Genomic DNA, 18,717 nt, shown 5'->3' on the forward strand with positions numbered 1-18,717 from the left:
AAAAAAAGGAAATTCGACGAAGATATTCAAAGTAGAAAAACAGCTTTCCGCTCAATCCGGACTCAAGTCGCCCTGCCCAATCCTTCGCTGTGGCTCATTAATAGCAGGTAACGCAAACCCTCTTGCATCTGCCATCATTGCTTTTCGACTAGCCATAGCACGTTCTTGGCGTGACAGCAGCTCAGTATCCCGCTTATACTGTCGCTCATTCGCAGTCTCCAGCTCCTTTAGCCTGCGGGACTCCGCCTGCACTCGTCCGTCAAAAACATTCTGTTGGATTGCGGCAGATGTTTTTTGGAATTCAATCTGTAGCCTACCTTCCTCCTTTGTGGCTTCGAGCCGAATTTGGTTGAGGGCTCGTTGTTGCTGGAGATCTGCATGTCGCTGCTGGTCTGCTACCACTTGCCGTTGTGCAGCTGCGGTGGCTTCTAGGCGCAGTTGTAGCGCGGCCGAGTTTGCCGTGGCTGCGTCACGGTTTTCGGCTACCTCGCGATCTTGCTGGATCCGAAGAGTATGGGTCTTTTTCATAACGAGATTTTGCTGTTCCGCAACTTCCATTTCGCGCTTCAGGGCTAGTTGGTGTTCTTCTTCTTGCTCCTCTAGGCGGCGTTCTCGTGCTTTTCGCCTCCTTTCCTCCTCGAGGATGTCTTGTGGGGCCCCGACCATGTCTGGTGGTTGAGGACCTTCCTGTTTGTAGAAAACGTCTTTGCATCCGTTGGCCTTGAGGATATGTAAAAGGTCCGGGACATATTCTTTGGAACTATTCTGCAAACCCTTGGCAAGGTACATTGTAGGGGAGAATACGAAACCGTCCTGAGAGTAGAGGTTTTTCTCGTCATTAACACGTCTCCAAAGACCCCCCGCGAGGAGTGCCTTTGTAACATTCGTGCGGCCGGTTGGGTTATCCAAGGCATGCATCAAAAGTGGCTTGCGGCCTCTATCAGAAATGAGTTCGGCTTTTCCCGCCACGAGAATATCAATCGTCTGTCTGAGTTTACCAAACGATGTCGCCGAATCTGCTGCTGCATTGAGACACAGTTCTCCTAGTGCACTCCGGCCGTCGTGAGCCATTGAAGGGAAATTAGGATCATGGCCATAATCAAGGAGCAATTTGACAGCATCAGCGTGTAATTCACGCGCAGCTTCATGAATGCTGCCATCATCAACGCCAGGATTTGCGTTTAGCAAGTGGCGCAAGGTTGCTACTTGGCCGCGTTTACTGGCGTATAAAAGTGGGGTACGCCCATATATGTCGCATATTGAAACATCTGCACCATGTTGGATGAGTGTTTGCACCATATCTGGTGTTCTCTCCATTGTTGCGACCAGCAAGGGAGTTTGGTGAGATCCAGTGGATTGGAAGTTCGGGTTTGCTGCAAGAAAAGTTGTTAGAAATGGTAATTTAGAAACCCAAGCGAAAAAATTTCTACACCTACCTCCATTCCTCAGCAGGCAATCAATAACATAAGGACTGATTTTTTGTTGTGGCTGAAGAAGAGCCCATAGAAGGAGAGAAACCTGCTCGTACCCTTCTTTAGACTCGATGACATATGGGATGGTTTGGTCAACAAGAATATCAGCCTTCAACAAAGCTTCAAGAATTTTGGTTCCACGCGGCCACTTTCTTAACGCTGCGAATGTGACTGGTTCCTGCTGTGTTCCATCCTCATCATACATGTAGCTATTTAAATCTGGAATGCCTCCGGGAATCTGAGTAAATATTTCGATCAATTCAAGGGTTGTGTCTTCTGGTAAGTTTGATGAAAGGATAGTAGAAAATGCTGTAGAAAGATTGACTGTTGATTCAACAGATCCCAAAAGCCTGCGCACAAGCACTGGGCTATTCTTTGCAACAGCTATATTGAGAGCTCGACCGTTGTCATAATCAGCATTCGCCCCGAATCGAATGAAGAGATCTACAGCATCTGTAGCATCGGCGATAATACCGAAGCTTTCGACAGAGACTGCCAAGGCGGAATCAATCACTTCGCCGGAAGCTCCGTTTTCTAGAAGCTGCTTGATTACCAGTAGACCGGTGGGGGAAAGCCAAGTATTGCCTGCTGAAGTCATTTGTGAAAAAATGTCATTAATAGCTCCCCGATCGGAAACGGCCTCCAGTAATAGTTTTAAGGTAGCTGCATCCATCGACATAGCAGCGTGAAGGAGAGGGAGGTTGTTAGAGCAATGAACCGAAGCACCATGATTGAGTAACAATTTTAAAGTCTCAGTGTCAACAACAGGCTCTTTTACTGTTTCAACAAGAGCCCTATGAATATGCGGTCCATCATAACCTGCCTGGAGAATCCTGGAAGTATATTGATATCGCTCAGCACCCTGAAGGGCCCATGCGGAGGTAAAACCCGTTTCTAATGACTCATTGGCGACGCCGTGTTCTAGAAGGATCGTCATAATATCAAAAGAGCAGGTTTCGATAGACAAGGCAAGAGCTTGTCCATGTTCATCATTAATAGAGGCACCAAATCCCAAAATCAACTTCACGAGGGACGTGTCAGACTTCAGTCTCACTGCCTCAGCCAAAAATTTGCTTATTATTTTTGGCATTCGGCCGCGACCAGCATCCAGCAGGATCGCTGCCATTTGGTTTTTGGTGCTCGTATTCGTTTTCAGCAACGCGTCCAAAGCCACACCCAAAGTGTCTGTTGACGGTGCGTTAGAAACCAGAATCTTGAGCTGTTTGTCATCGGAGTTTTTGATCGCTTTTCGAACCACAGCACCGTTTTTGAAGTTCACATTAGCGCCAAATTTTAGAAGCAACTCCATGAGCGATGGATGACTCCAGGGCTGTCTTTGTGCAGTTATGAGACCAGAGTCAAGTGTCTCGCCTTTGATGCCCGCTGCAAGGAGTCCGTGACAGATATCGTACTGAAGAGAGCAGTCCTGAAGATTAAGAGCTATGCGAAAGGCAGTATTTAAGCTCGTATGGCTTGGGTTGTGTGATAAGAGCAGTTGAAGGAGATCAGAATTTCCCTGTTTGGTTGCCAGTTCTATCGACTTCCCATTGTTGGCATTAACGTCAGCAATGCCCTTATCAAGCAGCAGCTGCAGTAAAGGTATATCTACAGGTTTGTCATTAATCACATATAGGAGGCCTTCGTCGACAGGAGGGCCACGCGCACCAGCGGAAACAAGCAGATCCAGTATAGCGAATCGGAGATCGGAGTTCGGTAAATTAAGGGCAGGAATAATTCCCTGGGCAAGTGAAGCAGGCGAAGGAACTCCTTTTAAGAGTAACTTTAAAGCATCGATATCGCCTGCAGCCGCAGATTCCCGGAAACATTTCCCTCCGTGAACATTCACATCGATTCCGTGCCGCACAAACTCGTAAATAAGGGGCATCTTTTCCATCGTAAAATCAGACATTACTGCTTTGATCAAGGCATTTTCCACTTCGATGCCCTTCGCGCCAGCTGCCAACAAGCGCCCTGCCATGATCAGACGAGGCTTAGAAGGGACAGCTTCTAATAAGGGAAAGCAAAGTTCCAAAGACTCCTTCGAAGGGCAGCCCTTGAGAAGCAGCTCGAATAGCGGTAAAGAAACAGAAGAAACTGCGCAACGAAGAGCTTCAGCGTTATCATAATCGACGGAGGCATGTTTTTGCACAAGATATTCGGCAATAGTATAGTAATTTCGCTGAACTGCATCCACCAAACAGGGATGAAGCGCGTATCCACAAGCTCCTCGCTCCACCAGTGTGGAAATAATTGCCAACTGCTTCGAGGGTGGAATACTCGAGGCAATTTTAGGGAGCATTGTTAAAATATGAGAGGCATATTGTCCATCGATACGAGCGCTGAATAAACTCGCCAGTAAGTTGGTATTTCCCATTTTAATTGCATGAATGATAGCTTCGGCCGAATTGTACGTCACAGAAGCACCGTACGTGACAAGCAAGGAGACAAGTTTCTCGTCATTCCGCTCAACAGCTTTGAAGAGGATTTTGGGGACCGCTTCTCCATTCGCGCCGCCGCAGAGAATGATCTCAATGAGCGTTCTTTGGAGATCAGAACCGGATTCAATTTCATCAAAGGCGACTTCGACAGCACGATCAAGAGATGTCTTCGAGGGCGGATGATCTGCTAAAATAAATGCAACAACAATATCCCGACTCCGTGCGCGAACTGCACTTTCCAGGGCCCCAGGCACATTGCCATCTGCTCCGCTTTTCAGCAGCGCTGAAACCAGACCGAAGCGTCCGGCAGCAACAGCGCTAGGTAATGCTTGATCAAGGCAAGAAGCTGCTATTCGTTTTTCAGCACTTAGGAGTAATTCGACCAGTGGTGTGTCTCCGCGGGCCACAGCTGCCAGGAATGCTTGCTGGCAAAAGTTGGGGTCTCCCCCATTCTGAAGCAGGGTTTTCGTGCATTCCATGTGGCGTCCCGACACAACAACGTCCAAGGCTTCATTTAACCCAGTCTCGTCGGAATGTAGACTCAAAAGATACACCATAGATGGATGCTGCATTCGCGCCGCCCATATTAGAAGGGAGCCAATATCGCTCTTGGTCACATGCTGCTGCTGCTGCTGTTTGAAGAGGTGCTTCTCGAGCTTTGCATCGTTGCTTTTTGTCAGGAGGTAATCGAGGACCCCAAGGGAGCCATCTGTTCGAACTAGCTGCTCTATGACGGCGTGAATTTCGTGGTTGCTAAAAGCGCGTTTGCTAGGTTGCCGACGAAAAATATGCGATTTGGATGCAAAAGTTTCCTGGCGCTTTTGTTTCAGAAGACTCTCGGCTATCCCCTCGTCGCCTTCACGCGCGAATGACACATATTCCCTAACGAGTCTGGGACATGCCTCGTTCAATCTGATGACGGCATCTGGTGCTAGTTGTTCAAGCCGTGCTTGAAAAGGGTGGTTCGAAGTTGCCATTCCTATCTTTAGCTAGGAGTGGCATCGCAGGCCTGAATCCTGTCTCGGAATGCGGCCGGGAGGAGAGAGAACAAATACCAAATAAGGCTGCGCCAGGCAGAATTTTGACAAGACAATCCCTCACTACGCAAAAATTGGAGTTTTAATAGCTCTTGACGAGCAAAGAAAGGATACGACCCAACAATGGTCAAAGAAAAAGAGCACTGCAACATAGTTATAAATCAAGAGTAAACTAGATTTATTCTATAAATAACACAGGGGATAGACAATGCAGATACCGGCAGTCACTTTGTACCTATTATTGTTTCCGTAGCCGCCCGGAGAGTGACGTTGCCAGTCGTGTGAATGGGTGTTGAGCTGAAGCTTTACGTGGTTGCGCAGGAGTAGTTCGACGTCGACGACAGCGCTTACAAGTCCCTCTGGCTCGCCAAGAGCAACCGCTGCCTTGGTTGAAAGCCACAACGCCCGAGACATTCAGGGTTCGCATCCTGGAACCTCGCTCCCGAGAACTGGCTTGACACCTGTCGAGCTGGAACAATGAAACAATAAAGCTTTTTCCGAGCAAAACGTTCTTTGACTTTCCCTCGTTAGCATGGTGCCGGGCTTTCCCAGTTTTAAATTCCCAACCGAATTAGATCAGTGGCCAGCCCCCCAGATGCCATTATTGTTCAATGCCCCTTTTTGAAGTCGTAATAGATGAGCAAGAATGATTTGGACAGATAAATGAAGATGGACTGCTTTTCTAATAGCTAATAAAGGCGTAGATTTTGGCGTTGTCTTGCCGAGAGACATCACAGTGGCAACCCCAACGATAGGAAATGCATCATCTATGGCCCACCGAATGCATTTGTGAAAACCTACACTTGAAAAGTGCGCTGCCAGATGAATCGAGTAGTTAAAAGTAGAGGATTAATTTCATAACGAGAGGATTTTTTTTCCTCGGTAACACAGATAACAAAGGAATAGAAAATTATGAGTTAAATAAACGCGGTATGGAGTGACAAAGGGTGGTTAGAAGGACAAAAGATACACAAGGCAGGAACCACTACTATACAGTCATGAAGAAAAGGGGAGAAGAGATTTAGGATAAATAAATCGGTTGTAACAGATGTAATTAACACAGATTGAAGAAATGAATCTGAGAATGGGAAATACATGGCACCCTCAGTCGATAGAGAAAAGAAGACGAACAACACCTTTTCAACCCCTATAACACCGGTATAAAAATGGAAGAAGGAAATGGAAACGTCTTCCCCATCGTGGAGGACAAAAGTGAAAAATCCCGATAAGCTTTAACGTGAACAAAAGGAGGAACACCAGGAAATAAACATGCCGTGCCCCATGTCTATGATCGTAGCGAGCGAGAGAGGAAGAGGAATGGCCCGACGCCAAACTCTGCGCCAGTGCGGGAAAAGAAAATGAAGAAAGTTTGGCTAATTGTATTTCAGAATGCATCCAAGTCACGCATCGTGCATTTTTAATCAATGCGTCAGGATGTGATGCGAGCAGCGTTGAACGGGAAACTAGAGTGTTCATAACAGCTTTCTGCCCTGGACGCCTGGACTCGTTATTGACTCAAAAGTCGAAGTCGAACGGATTACCACGGTTTGTTCTGGAATTAAAAGAGTCACGCCCACTCCCAGATCTGTAATTAGAGTCACGAGAACCTCGAGTGCCGCTGCCATACGAACTACCACGGCCGCCAGAGGAACCACGAGAGCCGTAAGGCGTTCGGGGAGTAAAATTATCACGAGAACCATAGCCACGAGAGCCGTAGGAATTAATAGATCCATAGGAACCGCGAGACCCAGAGGATTCGCGAGCGTCCTCATTCTCATAAGGATTCTTGGTATTCAGACCTGGGACACCCTTATACCCGAGTTTATAAGCTGTCGTTGCGGAGAAAGCAGGGGGTTCCCGCAAACCCCAGCCATGAGTCGAGAGTTGGTTGATAAGGCGAACAACCTCGAATTTATCTCTAATATGGCTCATTACGCCCAAATATGCGGCATAGGCTGCAGATTTGTCCTTGATCGAAACCGTTTTGAAGCCGCTTTTCACCTGGGAAAATATATCGGAGACCCAAGGTGGGTGGCCAATGTCCGTGGTCATGTCAGCTGCTGCAGTGAGAAGACTGGAATCGTCAACTTGGATTGGGAGATCTCTAAGGGCTCGCCTTAGATTGCCGCTGTCAAGATCCAAAGTGAAGAGCCAGCCCTCTCCCTTCTTGTTGGCGCGAGCTGTCCGTCCGAGGCGGTGAATATATGTTTCCCTATCCCGCGGGATTCCTATCTGGATCACATGGGTGACATCAGGGAAGTCCATTCCCCGTGCGGTAACATCGGAAGAGAAAAGAATAGCAGATTTGGAGCTACGGAACATGTTTGAAAATCTTGTCCTCTGGTCTTGAGTCAGGCGAGAATGCATTTCATAGGACTGAGTATCAGGCAGGGGGTGAGAGAACGAAGAGGCGCTTGATCTCATCGCTGCAAAGGCTTGCTTTGCCAAAGTCACCTCGGCGGTAGAATTGAAATAGACAATCGCTTTGAAGGGCATATTATTCGCAGGATCGCTTCGATGTTTCTCGATGCCCTGTTTTGCTAGTTCAAAAATGGCTGGCAGTTGATTTTCCATGCCTCGGAGGAAAACGGCCTTTTGAGGAACGGTCAGGTGAGTCGGAATTTCATCCTCTTGGACAGTCTTGACAAAAGCGAAGTCGCGCTTCATAGTCTGGCGAACCATGGACATCACCTCTCGCGGGACAGTAGCGGAAAACATAAGAGTTTGTCGGTCAACGTCACGGCGATGTGGAAGATAGGTTTGAAGTTCTTGGATGTCAGGAGCGAAGCCAATATCAAGCAGACGATCCGCTTCATCAAGAACTAACGCACTCAATTTCGGGGCAGCAACACCGCTGTTTGGGTCAGAGAATATGTCGATAAGGCGGCCAGGGGTGCCAACCAGGATATGGCACCCATCACGCTGAATCCGCATCAAACCTTCACGCTTCTTTGTCCCTCCCACAGCTGTTTGGACAATGATGCTTGTATTTGACACGAGTTTCCTTGCTTCGACAGCAATTTGTTCGGCAAGTTCACGAGTGGGGGAAATGATTATGGCACGGATGTCTGATGCGTCGGTTTGGCTACGAGAAAACCTTGGGCGCTGGGCGAGGTGCTGATCTTTGAGGATATTTTGGATAACTGGAAGAAGGAAAGCAAGGGTTTTTCCGGTACCAGTTTTCGCTTGGGCGAGGCTACAATGGAAATATCAGACAAATTGAATGGAAATCAAAATCGTAAGAACAGCTTCACTTACACATCAGAACCATTTAGCGTAGCATTGATCGTCATCCTCTGTACATCTGTCATAGTTGTAATATTCATCTTATTGGTGAGAACGCGAATGATATTGTCGCTGACCAAACCATTGGAAGCTAGTTCGGAAAACTGAGTGAGCTCAGCTGGTGGTTCTTCGGCTTCCTTCACGGCGCTGGCTGCTTGGGAAGACCTGAGGGCCGGATATGCATGGAAAGCTCTTGTCGGGAGGACAGACGTTTGTTGAGATATCCGGAAAGTGTTTATTGATTGCTGGATGCCTGACTGGATTCTAATCGGGCGCGCAATGCACGTTCGTAGAGTGCGTGCGAGGACATTTCCTCGACGAACGGAACCAAGCATTCTGAAGGCTCAGTTCACTGAAGAGACTAAAAGAGAGGGTTAAAACAGATGAAAAAAAATTTCAACAAAAAGTAAACAAGAATAAGAAAACACACCCCTCTCGGCAAGAGGAAATAAAAAATGCAAGGGATGAATAGGATTAGAGGAGGGAAAAGGAGATGTTGGAATAGGAAGAAATGATAAGACGATTTAATTTTATCAAAACTTTTTTTTTCTTGAAGAAGGAAAAACAAAACTCCGAGAATGAAAATTTCAGTAGATTGATGTGGTCTGTGCTTTTGGAAAGGCACCTCATGTTCACGTGATAAACATTGGGCCAACAAAGCCACAGATTCAAGATATGAACTATTCAATACAACAATAAATTTCATAGCTATCGCCAGTGTTACGAATATACCCAACATGGAACGGATCATTAGCTAACTGTAGCTTCACATCCCCGAGTGCCCATACCACCCTTGATCCATAATCGTAACATTGACATTCACATTCATAACTGCGTGCTGGAAACATACTCCAAAGTCTGCCTTGTTTCATTCCTACATGACAACCGAGGTTCACCCATTCAATCCCCAAACAGGCCATCCATCGCCATTGGTGCCATCCAAGTGCACTGCAATTTCCCCCCTCTGATACGGGGACACCATTTATTGCAAATACTCTCCATTTGTTTCTTTATGGATGACATCAAACAGGGGTTTCGCATTAAAGTAGCCTGCTCCAGGAGTGCCAATGGTTTTATAGGTAAAGAGCGCATCCTCATCTTCGATTTTCACCGTCACACTGCCGCGACCCGCTGCTGCGGCATCCGCCATCAATTGGGATTGGCAGCATCTCTCCAGAGAGATGAACCAGAATACTGCCTCCTCAATCGTTTTGCCCACAGTCAAAAGACCGTGATTTTGCAGAAGGGCAGCCTTTTTGTTGCCTAACGTGCTTGCGATGTTTTCCCCCTCCTCTTTAGCGAGGACGACGCCTTTGAATTGTTTATAGATAGCGAGATCCTAAAAGGTGTCAAGGAACATATTCAAAGTTAGTTTATATTTTGCCGCATGGTGCGGGTGCGGAGAACGAGATGCTGCCATTTATTTTTCTGACCAGAGGAAGATATCACAAGACAAACAGGAGGTATGTGAGAACAATGAGTAAATTTTAAAAAAGGGTTATAACTTCGATCAATTTTGAAGAGGAAATAGAGATGAGGATGAAGTGGAGAGGATGGAAAGGATGGAGAGGATGGAAAGGAACGCACGTTGTAGAAGGCACAGGAGTCTTGGGTCGTGATATCCAGCGGCTTTCCAAGAGCACAAAAAGTGCGTCCATAGATACTATGGCTGTGTGCAGCGCAAACCACATCTGGCCGCGCATCATGCACTGCGGCATGGATCATATATGCTGCCGTATTCAGTAGACGGACCTTCCCACCGTCAATCACCCTTCCGTCATGGTCAACCTGAATAAGGTCGGAGGCGTTGATGAGAGAGAAGGCGACGCCAAAGGGGTTCACCCAGAATGTTGTGGGATCGACAGGGTCCCGGAGCGTAATATGGCCGGCAACACCCTCGTCAAAGCCATACTTTCCGAAGATTCGAAAGGCAGCAGCTAATCTCCCTTTCAGATACTGTCGTTCTTTATATTTGTCTTTGAAAACCGGAGGTCGAGGGAATGCGGGCATCGCTTGCGCGTTAACTTGCCCGGCAGCGGAACTAGAGCTTGCCGCTTCTGTACCTGTAGCTGATGGAGGAGGCATGGTGTTCAGCTGGAAAGATTCCAAATTTTCGATGTAAACTAAAAACTTAAACTAGTCCACTATGAAAAGGTGTCCAGGTGTGTTTTTGAGTCAGATAGGGCGTATGTATCAAAATAAATAGGGGTACCATAAGCTTATCAATCTCGCGGGTTGGGGCTGGTCGGTCCCAGGGTTCCACCGGTTACGACCGGGAGCCGGGAGAGTGGGGTCAGCAAGGACAACACCCCGGCATCAGCCAACATAGGGTTGCCTAGCAAGCCTTGGTAACTGTGGTGGGGAGTCTGATGTATGTACATACTACGGGGTACATGCGGGACTCTAGGGCTCCCATGCACCTCACAAACTGTTCTATGTAAGCCCGCGATCTGTAACTCTTCATAGATCATCTGACCTATGGAAGGACGGAGTAAATTCTTGATGATTCGGTGGTCATCCTAGTTAATGGGAGGAGCAGGATTTCTGGAGAAGGGGGGAGATCAAGCGCAAGTTTCCGAATCGAGGAGCTGGACCAGCCGGAAGCTCGGATAATCCACCCCTGTGAGTTGGATTAGAAAACAGTCGTACAATTCATAACAAAATAAAATAAAAAATAATGAAATAAAATAATAAACAAAATAATAAATAAAGTAATAAATAAATAAATAAATAAATAAATAAATAAATAAATAAATAGCTAAATAATCGTATTAGCCTGTCAAATTCTGGAAGTAAATAAATGGTTGCGCCAAGTGAAGCAGGCATCTATGTAAGAATCGGCAGACATAGGCCATTCCAGGATCATCCAGTTCTTGTAGAAGCGAGAGGGATTAAGTGGAAATAGACAATAAATAATTACTTAGGAGGTATAAAAGCATGCAAAGTAAAACAAAAGCAATACAATAGAGGTCTTATTAAACGAAAACGGTAATCCTGTCACGAATGCTGCCTTCTTGGTTCTTTCATGTCCCACATCGCGCCCTTTTCATGGATATTGCATGGCTGGTGGTGATTGATAAGCTCCATTTGCCTGCGTTCTCGTCACGGATTCTTTCGAATTTTGCACAATGGTGCAGCAGGGGCAGCAGAATGATGCGCAAAAGTCCGTCGCGCTTGAGCCCTCGATACCATAAGTATCTCGAATCTTGCTACGTTGGAGTGCTGTGAGGATACATGAACACCCTACGTAGGCCAAGCATGCCCAAGCACAACACTGTTTGATGGAGTTTAATGTCAGCTAAACAATTCAATTCCATTCCTCTTCGCTGTATAGTCAGTACAGAGCGCATTGCTGCTTACCATGCCATTCATACTACTGTGCTCAGTGGCTCCTGGCTCCTTCAGCCGAGCTTCAGTTTTACCAAAGACCATGCAGGGACAGAAGTAAGTCAACAAGCCTGTTCAAGAACCAAGTTAGCATTTCATTAGATCTCGTCAAGAGGAAAGCGCGCAATCCTGAGCATACATGTACTGAATGGATTGCAGCAGGACCAAAAACCATGTGACCATTCCTTGCCAGCAGGCACGGCGGGAGCAGCCATTTTGTCACCCATCTTTACTGGGTTTATGTGTAATGAGGGGAATATAATAGTAGTTCAGCCAAAGAAACACAATGAAGCTGACCCCGAGGGAACTCCAAAATAATAAAGAGCGGCTGTTCTGAATAAATTAAGAAACGTGAGAGGTTGGGAAATACGCAAGACCAAGCTGGACAATGCGGAGAGAGTGGAATTTAAATCAACCTTTGAGAATTATATGAGGAAGCTCAGCCGCTGCATAGGAAAACATTGCTGCTTTAACGCTGTATTCATGATTAGTCACTCATTAAAATAAGCTAATTTAAAATAGGTAATAAACTAAATCAAAGAAGGAATGATTCCTGTTGGTGAGCGGGAAATGATTTGGAAGATACTCTTTCAGTAAGGATAGCAAATCAACTCTATCCAATCACCATTTCTGTATGATCTTAGCTTATTTTCAATTGCCTATCAATGAAACTAATTTGTGTTTTCATATTTCTATTTCCCAGAAGTATCAGCTCAAAGTTGAGAGATGCTTTTTTGAACACGGGAATTTTGATGTTGAGATTGGGAGCATGTGGCCTTACTAAAATAATCTTAGTGTCACGCTGAATTTAGGGAGTCTGCTCGGTTGCATTCCGACAGCAAAGCCAGTCCCCAGTCCCCAGGCCCACTCTTGACATGATTAGTGACAGAAACAGAGAATGGTTTCCCAAATTTCGAAAAGATATGCAGCCGGAGGTGATGGGCTGCTGCGCAATCTGCAGGCAACGGGCACACAAGTGGAGGTCATGTCTGTTTCGTCCAGACTCTTGTCTGGCGCGGTCTTTTTGGAGGACCAGGGGTGCGACAAGGCTGAGTTTGAAGCCACCTCCCTGAAGAGTTGGTGGCCCGCATTGTTGCTCAGCTCATGAAAGAATTAGTCTTCGAAAATTCAAAGCTTGACTGGGGTAGAAAGCTTTGAACCACCAAGAATTATTCTAAGTTTCCCTGCAATCATCTCGTACACGGTAAATGGCCCATCCTAATCAGGTCCTGAGACGGAAGAATTCAGCGAATCATGGGTTTTCTTTGCGGTCCAGTCACCAGTCACTTCTCAGGATTGGTTCGGCCCCAGGTGGACGGACCCTGATTGAGCAAGTTCTGGCGCCATGTTGTCCCCCATTTGCAGGGATTCAACACCGCTAAAAGCTCAGCTCCAATGCTCCTTGTGGCTCTTGGCTTGTTCCAGATTTGGTCCAATTATCACATCTCCTGCATTGCGGCTCTGATCCCCCAGTTGTGTGATCTGCACCTCAATACGAAATTTGAGGCTGGCCCACTAAGTCCTTCTTGAAACTTTGAGCCTCAGGAATGCCAAGTCGGTCCTTTCGTATGAACTGCATGAATTTATTGTTCCATATTGACAAGGTATCTTGAAATTGTAATTATTCAGGTGAAGGCACAAGGTGTCTCTTCGGTTTTGGCTGAGAAAATGTCGTCTATCTTTGACCACTCAAGCAATGTGCACAAGAATGGATGCAATCTCCTGGTGAAGATGTTTTCTTTTTCTCGCCCACTCCTGCGTTTTGGACCGCATGCGGCGGCCCGTGTGGCTTGCAGGCTGTCCAACGACTCGGCTTTGTGATGTGAGGAAATTTCCAAGCCAAGACCAAGCATGATAGGACTGATTGGAATCATCGTCAACTCCAACATGAATGGAGACCCCTCAAAAACCTCAATCGAAATAACTAAAGGAGTTACTGTCACAAACTTCTTAATGTTACCGGAAACGCAAGGAGAATCGTGGGATTGTTCTCCCAGAATCTCCAAATAAATACTAGAATACTATAATGATTACAGGAGACATTGTGGAACATATATGAATATAGACTCCAGTGTGCTTCTGCATATATCATGTTTTATTGGTACTCGTTATACTGACTTCAAGCTTTGATCAAGGTCGCAAAGATGCGAAGAGAATTGCCCTTTCAGATTCCTGTCCTAGAATGCCAAAACAGTGCATGCGCATCTCTTACCCTTCCCATATTCACAAATTTTGCTATGGGCTTGCTCATATTCTTTGCTCATATTCCTTTCCCGCACTCAAATGTTGAAGGCATAAAAGCTGAATTTGACGTTACCACTTCTTTCTGGTGTCAGCTTTTGTGAACTGATCGCATTCCAGTCTGTGGTGGAGCCTCGGTCCGACAGTTCCTCCGTCACTCCCCCCAAATCCAAATTTCAAACGATTCTTCGATGCTACCATCCAAATATTGTTAAGGTCAATAAAAATATTATTATGGGCAAACGCAAGAGTAACAAGGTAAGTCGCAATCAATTCCATTCAGACATACTACATATTTCATTATTATACACTGTATACTGACATTAGCTTAAGGGCGGCAGTGGTGTAGGTAATCACGGCCGTCGACCAGATTTCTCCACGATCATAGTGAAGGAGAATGAAAAATATGAAAACTATTACAACAGCCTCCATATTGTTAATGATGACGAAAAGGATGATTTTTGGGAGGCTCTCAGACGAAATTTACCCAACAGCTTCCGATTCACAGGATCCAAAAGGTGCGTTCGGTCAGGCTAAGGCAGCCCTTTGAATGCTACGCAACGGAGCTGATGATATGGTGTGTCTCAGCCATGCTCTCGCGGTACAAGAACGCCTGAAGGATTTTTATATTCCTAATATTATCTCCATCACACATGAGGGCAACCCTGTCGACCCTCCTCATCCCGTACCTTGGTACCCGGACCAATTAGCCTGGTCCATGACAACTCCCAAAAATGTGATCCGCCGGTTCGCACCATTCGCTTCGTTTCAAAAATTCCTCGTTGCGGAAACAGCAGTTGGAAACATCAGCCGTCAAGAGGTAGTGAGCATGATTCCTCCGCTGGTACTTGACGTCCGCCCGGGAATGACGGTGTTAGACATGTGTGCTGCGCCTGGTAGCAAGTCTGCACAATTGATGGAGTTGGTACACGCGGGAGAAGAAGAGAGGATGGCAGAGATTGCTAAGCGTCTTGAAACTGCTGCGGATGCTGAAAGAAGAAAGGGAACCGTAAATGTGCCTAAGTTGCTTAATGGCGAAATGGAATCAGACGGTATGGATGACGATGGAAGATCGACAGGCTTGCTTATTGCAAACGATAACGATTACAAGCGCGCCCATTTACTAATTCATCAGATGAAACGACTCAATTCTCCAAATTTAATTATTACAAACCATGATGCTACGATGTATCCTTCAATTAAGCTGCCATCGCTGCCCTCCCCAGAAGGTAAACCCATAAGGAACAGATACCTCAAGTTTGACCGTATCTTAGCAGATGTGCCTTGCTCGGGTGATGGAACTACTCGCAAAAACGTGAATGTATGGAAGGATTGGAACCCTGCCAATGCCCTTGGTTTGCACCTAACCCAGTACAGGATTCTAACTCGAGCTTTGCAAATGCTAAAAGTGGGAGGAAGGGTGGTATATTCAACTTGCAGCATGAACCCTGTTGAAAACGAAGCGGTGATTGCGAGTGTCATTGACCGGTGTGGCGGCCCAAGCAAGGTTCACATCATGGATTGCAGTAACGAGTTGTCTGCCATGAAAAGGTCGCCGGGTCTGACTACCTGGACCGTTATGGACAAACAAGGGAGAATATGGGCCAACTGGAAAGACGTCGAAGAAGCGGTTTCGGAAGGTGATGTTACCCTCAACAGAATAGTGGAGGGCATGTTTCCTCCTGCAGAAGAGGAAGGCATCGATTTATCCCGATGCATGCGCGTGTATCCCCATCAGCAAGATACTGGTGCATTCTTCATCGCTGTGCTAGAAAAGAAAAGCGACATTAAAGCAAGACCAGAGGGTGCTAAAAAGCCTACATCAACTTCCGCACCTGAACCTACGACGGAAAATCTAGCCGACCGAGATGGTACCAATGCTTCCGTTGAGCTGGCTGGTGTATCGGATGAGGCAACTCCCGTAGAATCACATGTCGTGCCGGTACCGGTCCCTGTTACTCAGAGCTTGGCTAAACGGGCATTTGAAGTGTCAAGTGAAGATCTTGCAAACAAACGACAAAAGGTGGAGGAGAGTCACCTTACGGTTCCTTCAGCTCCTTCTGTTGAGGAAGTCCCTGAGCTACAAACCAAGCAAGAGGCAGCAGTCCCACCAATTTCAGAAGAATCACAACCGCATGTATATGCTGAACAGAAACCTACTGTATCGACAGCAACCGCTTTCTCCGCAAAACGCCGACCTGGCCAGCCAGTGGAAGAGCCATTCAAGTATCTAGATCCCAAGAGCGAAGAGTTTGATCAGATATTCAGCTTTTATGACATATCACCACAATTCCCGAGAGATCGTTTCATGGTTCGGAATTTCCAGGGTCGCCCAGCTAAGACGATCTATTATACGAGCACCCTAGCTCGTGATATCCTTACTGCTAACGAAGGGGCTGGAATAAAGTTTGTACATGCCGGCGTCAAAATGTTTGTTAAGCAAGATGTGCAACGACAAGATGTCTGCCCATGGCGTATCCAAACTGATGGACTTGCGATTCTTGAATCCTGGGTTGGACCGCGCCGTGTGGTTAAAATATATCAGAAGGAGACATTGCGAAAGCTCCTTATTGAAATGTTTCCCAAAGTAAACGATAATGGGTGGAAGCAATTAGGAGAAATCGGTGAATGGGCGAGGGATATTGACATGGGATGCTGTGTTCTAAGAATCGAGCCCACAGACAATGAAGATGGCTTCCGGTATGATTCCAATCTGCAATCCATGACATGTGTAAAAGTTTCACTAACTCTCACTTAGGGAACGTATGGTTCTCCCGCTATGGAGAAGTATGTACTCGCTGAACTTGATGCTGCCTAAAGAGGAACGGCGCGCGATGTTACTGCGATTATACGATGATGAGACACCTTTGGTGAATACGACAAACAAACGCAAAGAGGCGGCTGCTGCAAACCCCGATCAAACATCCGATGCGTCGGATGCAGTTGCAAATGGCCAATATGAGAACTCCGCTGATGTGCCAACCCAAGAGGATGATACAGAAGCTCCTTTACCAGTAGAGGAAAACAAAAGTTGACGATGTGACAAGGACAGTGTAGATATAGATACATCATTTGTGTTCATAAATTTTTTATCTTTACACATTCATTCCCAATCTCTCACCCATGGCCATTTATACCTGCCTGTGACCGTGTGAAGATTCATTTCGACATGAACAGCCCTATTCCCTTTGTTCCACTCTGTTCAGATGGATCCAGAATGGCAAATTGAGCTAATCGATTGCCGACATAACATCAAACATCGGTCAAATCGACTCTTCTGCTTAAAATGCTAACCTGTCCCGTTTCTTCTAGGTGACCATGGCTAGGAATCGAAGGGTTAAATTGCGTTTTCGACCTCAAGTGGAAAGCGTCTCCTCCTTTCTTTTTTTCCACACACTAAGCGATATACATTCCGGATAATACAATGTACGATACTGATCTTTTCAAAACTTCGATTATTCTCTCCCCGAGTAATCCGTAGGGTTAAATGCGGATCTAACCAAAGGAGGCTAAAACAATAACACGATGCCCACCTGCCACCTTTGATTGGAAGTGCGAAGAGACTCACTGAATTACCCCTGGGTTAATCCAGGCGTTCTCTAGCATGTCATCTGTGTGCTTCGGTGTGGTTTGTTCCTGTTGCTCCTTGGCTGGTACCCCAAAAAGTGAGATCTATGTACGCACCCTATATTTCAAAGGGGGTTTATCCAACAGATGCACAAGTGAACGCTGAACTGAAGACATGAGAGGCGCTGAGCATGGTAACTCTGGATTTTAACGATCAAACAAGATTTCCTAACGAAGCTAGGCGCAACTCTTCAATTCATGGTGGTATCCAGATGATCTGCATCTGTCATGGCAGTCGATAGATTATTGTCATGTACGCTACCAGGTCCCTACAAAAGAATTCCCATGTGAATCAACCCTATTTCACGAAGAAGTTAAGGTGTGAGTTCAGTTGGGGTTAGATGTTCGTGTACATTTATGCACTGTGACTACGTTTTTCTCAATTCTTGGGATAGCCAACCTCTGAGAATCTCCAGGGAGGCCCAGCGGCCTCTCAGGGGTCAAGTTAAGACAAATTCCTCTGTTCATTCCGTCTAAACTTGGGAATCCTCGGTTCGCAACCATGAGGTTCTCCATTATTCCCCCATACCTGTGGACATAATAGTTACTCTACCTCATGTGATTATCCAATTTCCAGTGCCGATGGTTTGACTATCTTCAGATCGCCCTAATGTAGGGCAACGTCTTGGCAGCCTTAGCCGCTTCCTATCAGCCACGCCGATGCGCCAAGCCTGCGATGTCGTCCCCCGCCATCGCCAATAAACATGAGGCTGGGGCCCAATCAGGAAATATTCCCAACCTGCCTGGAGCCTGCATCTTCTATCTCATTGTCACTCGGATTCATCTCCTGCTTGCTAATCTGTACTTTGGTCTTTCGCTCTCCCTTCATTTCTGCTCTGTGACTATCTATTAGTACTCATTCCATTTACATATCTACAACTGCTTAGTTAACTACTTCAATTGCCTCTAACACGGCGATTATCTTATATCTGCTAGTATATTCGCAGTTTGATTCTACCTTCAGTCTCACCTCACCGACTCTCTTCCCACAAACGAGCCTGAGAAACTGCTACTACATACGAAACGAACCGTTGACTATATAATCGCACTTTTGTCTTTCATGGTCGATATCATTTAGTCAAAATATGGCACCCTTGCCGTTATTCAGAGCTACCTCAGGCAGCCTCCAAAACTTCGCCCGAAACATTGCAGAGCTAGCCCTCCCTCGACCAGCAAAAACGAAATCCCCTATCATCCCACGCATGCTTTCTCAGCTACCTCCCTCAGTAG

The 18,717-nt window shown here is 46.4% G+C and overlaps 5 protein-coding genes across 5 annotated transcripts; 1 reads left to right on the forward strand and 4 right to left on the reverse strand.

Annotated features, from left to right (window-relative positions):
- Positions 1 to 51: 51 nt before the first annotated feature.
- On the reverse strand, positions 52 to 4,887 carry HCBG_03849 (uncharacterized protein; the record flags this gene model as incomplete). The annotated part of the gene is made up of 2 exons (XM_045430898.1): positions 52 to 1,373; positions 1,437 to 4,887. The coding sequence occupies 2 exons, from the start codon at positions 4,885 to 4,887 to the stop codon at positions 52 to 54; spliced, it is 4,773 nt and encodes a 1,590-aa protein (XP_045289041.1).
- Positions 4,888 to 5,780: 893 nt separating this feature from the next.
- Positions 5,781 to 8,567, reverse strand: HCBG_03850 (ATP-dependent RNA helicase MSS116; the record flags this gene model as incomplete). The annotated part of the gene is made up of 2 exons (XM_045430899.1): positions 5,781 to 8,143; positions 8,206 to 8,567. 2 exons carry the CDS (start codon positions 8,565 to 8,567, stop codon positions 6,463 to 6,465), a joined length of 2,043 nt encoding a protein of 680 aa, XP_045289042.1.
- A 647-nt stretch (positions 8,568 to 9,214) lies between these two features.
- HCBG_03851 (class II aldolase/adducin domain-containing protein) lies at positions 9,215 to 10,317 on the reverse strand (the record flags this gene model as incomplete). Its single annotated transcript, XM_045430900.1, has 2 exons — positions 9,215 to 9,571; positions 9,820 to 10,317. 2 exons carry the CDS (start codon positions 10,315 to 10,317, stop codon positions 9,215 to 9,217), a joined length of 855 nt encoding a protein of 284 aa, XP_045289043.1.
- A 622-nt stretch (positions 10,318 to 10,939) lies between these two features.
- Positions 10,940 to 11,855, reverse strand: HCBG_03852 (PLAC8 family protein; the record flags this gene model as incomplete). The annotated part of the gene is made up of 3 exons (XM_045430901.1): positions 10,940 to 11,506; positions 11,593 to 11,690; positions 11,759 to 11,855. The coding sequence occupies 3 exons, from the start codon at positions 11,832 to 11,834 to the stop codon at positions 11,279 to 11,281; spliced, it is 402 nt and encodes a 133-aa protein (XP_045289044.1).
- A 2,239-nt stretch (positions 11,856 to 14,094) lies between these two features.
- On the forward strand, positions 14,095 to 16,895 carry HCBG_03853 (tRNA (cytosine-5-)-methyltransferase NCL1; the record flags this gene model as incomplete). Its single annotated transcript, XM_045430902.1, has 4 exons — positions 14,095 to 14,118; positions 14,194 to 14,378; positions 14,449 to 16,560; positions 16,619 to 16,895. 4 exons carry the CDS (start codon positions 14,095 to 14,097, stop codon positions 16,893 to 16,895), a joined length of 2,598 nt encoding a protein of 865 aa, XP_045289045.1.
- Between the last annotated feature and the right edge of the window lie 1,822 nt (positions 16,896 to 18,717).

The sequence above is a fragment of the Histoplasma capsulatum genome, assembly GCF_000150115.1.
Source record: "Histoplasma capsulatum G186AR genomic scaffold supercont2.4, whole genome shotgun sequence".
Lineage (NCBI taxonomy): Eukaryota > Fungi > Ascomycota > Eurotiomycetes > Onygenales > Ajellomycetaceae > Histoplasma > Histoplasma capsulatum.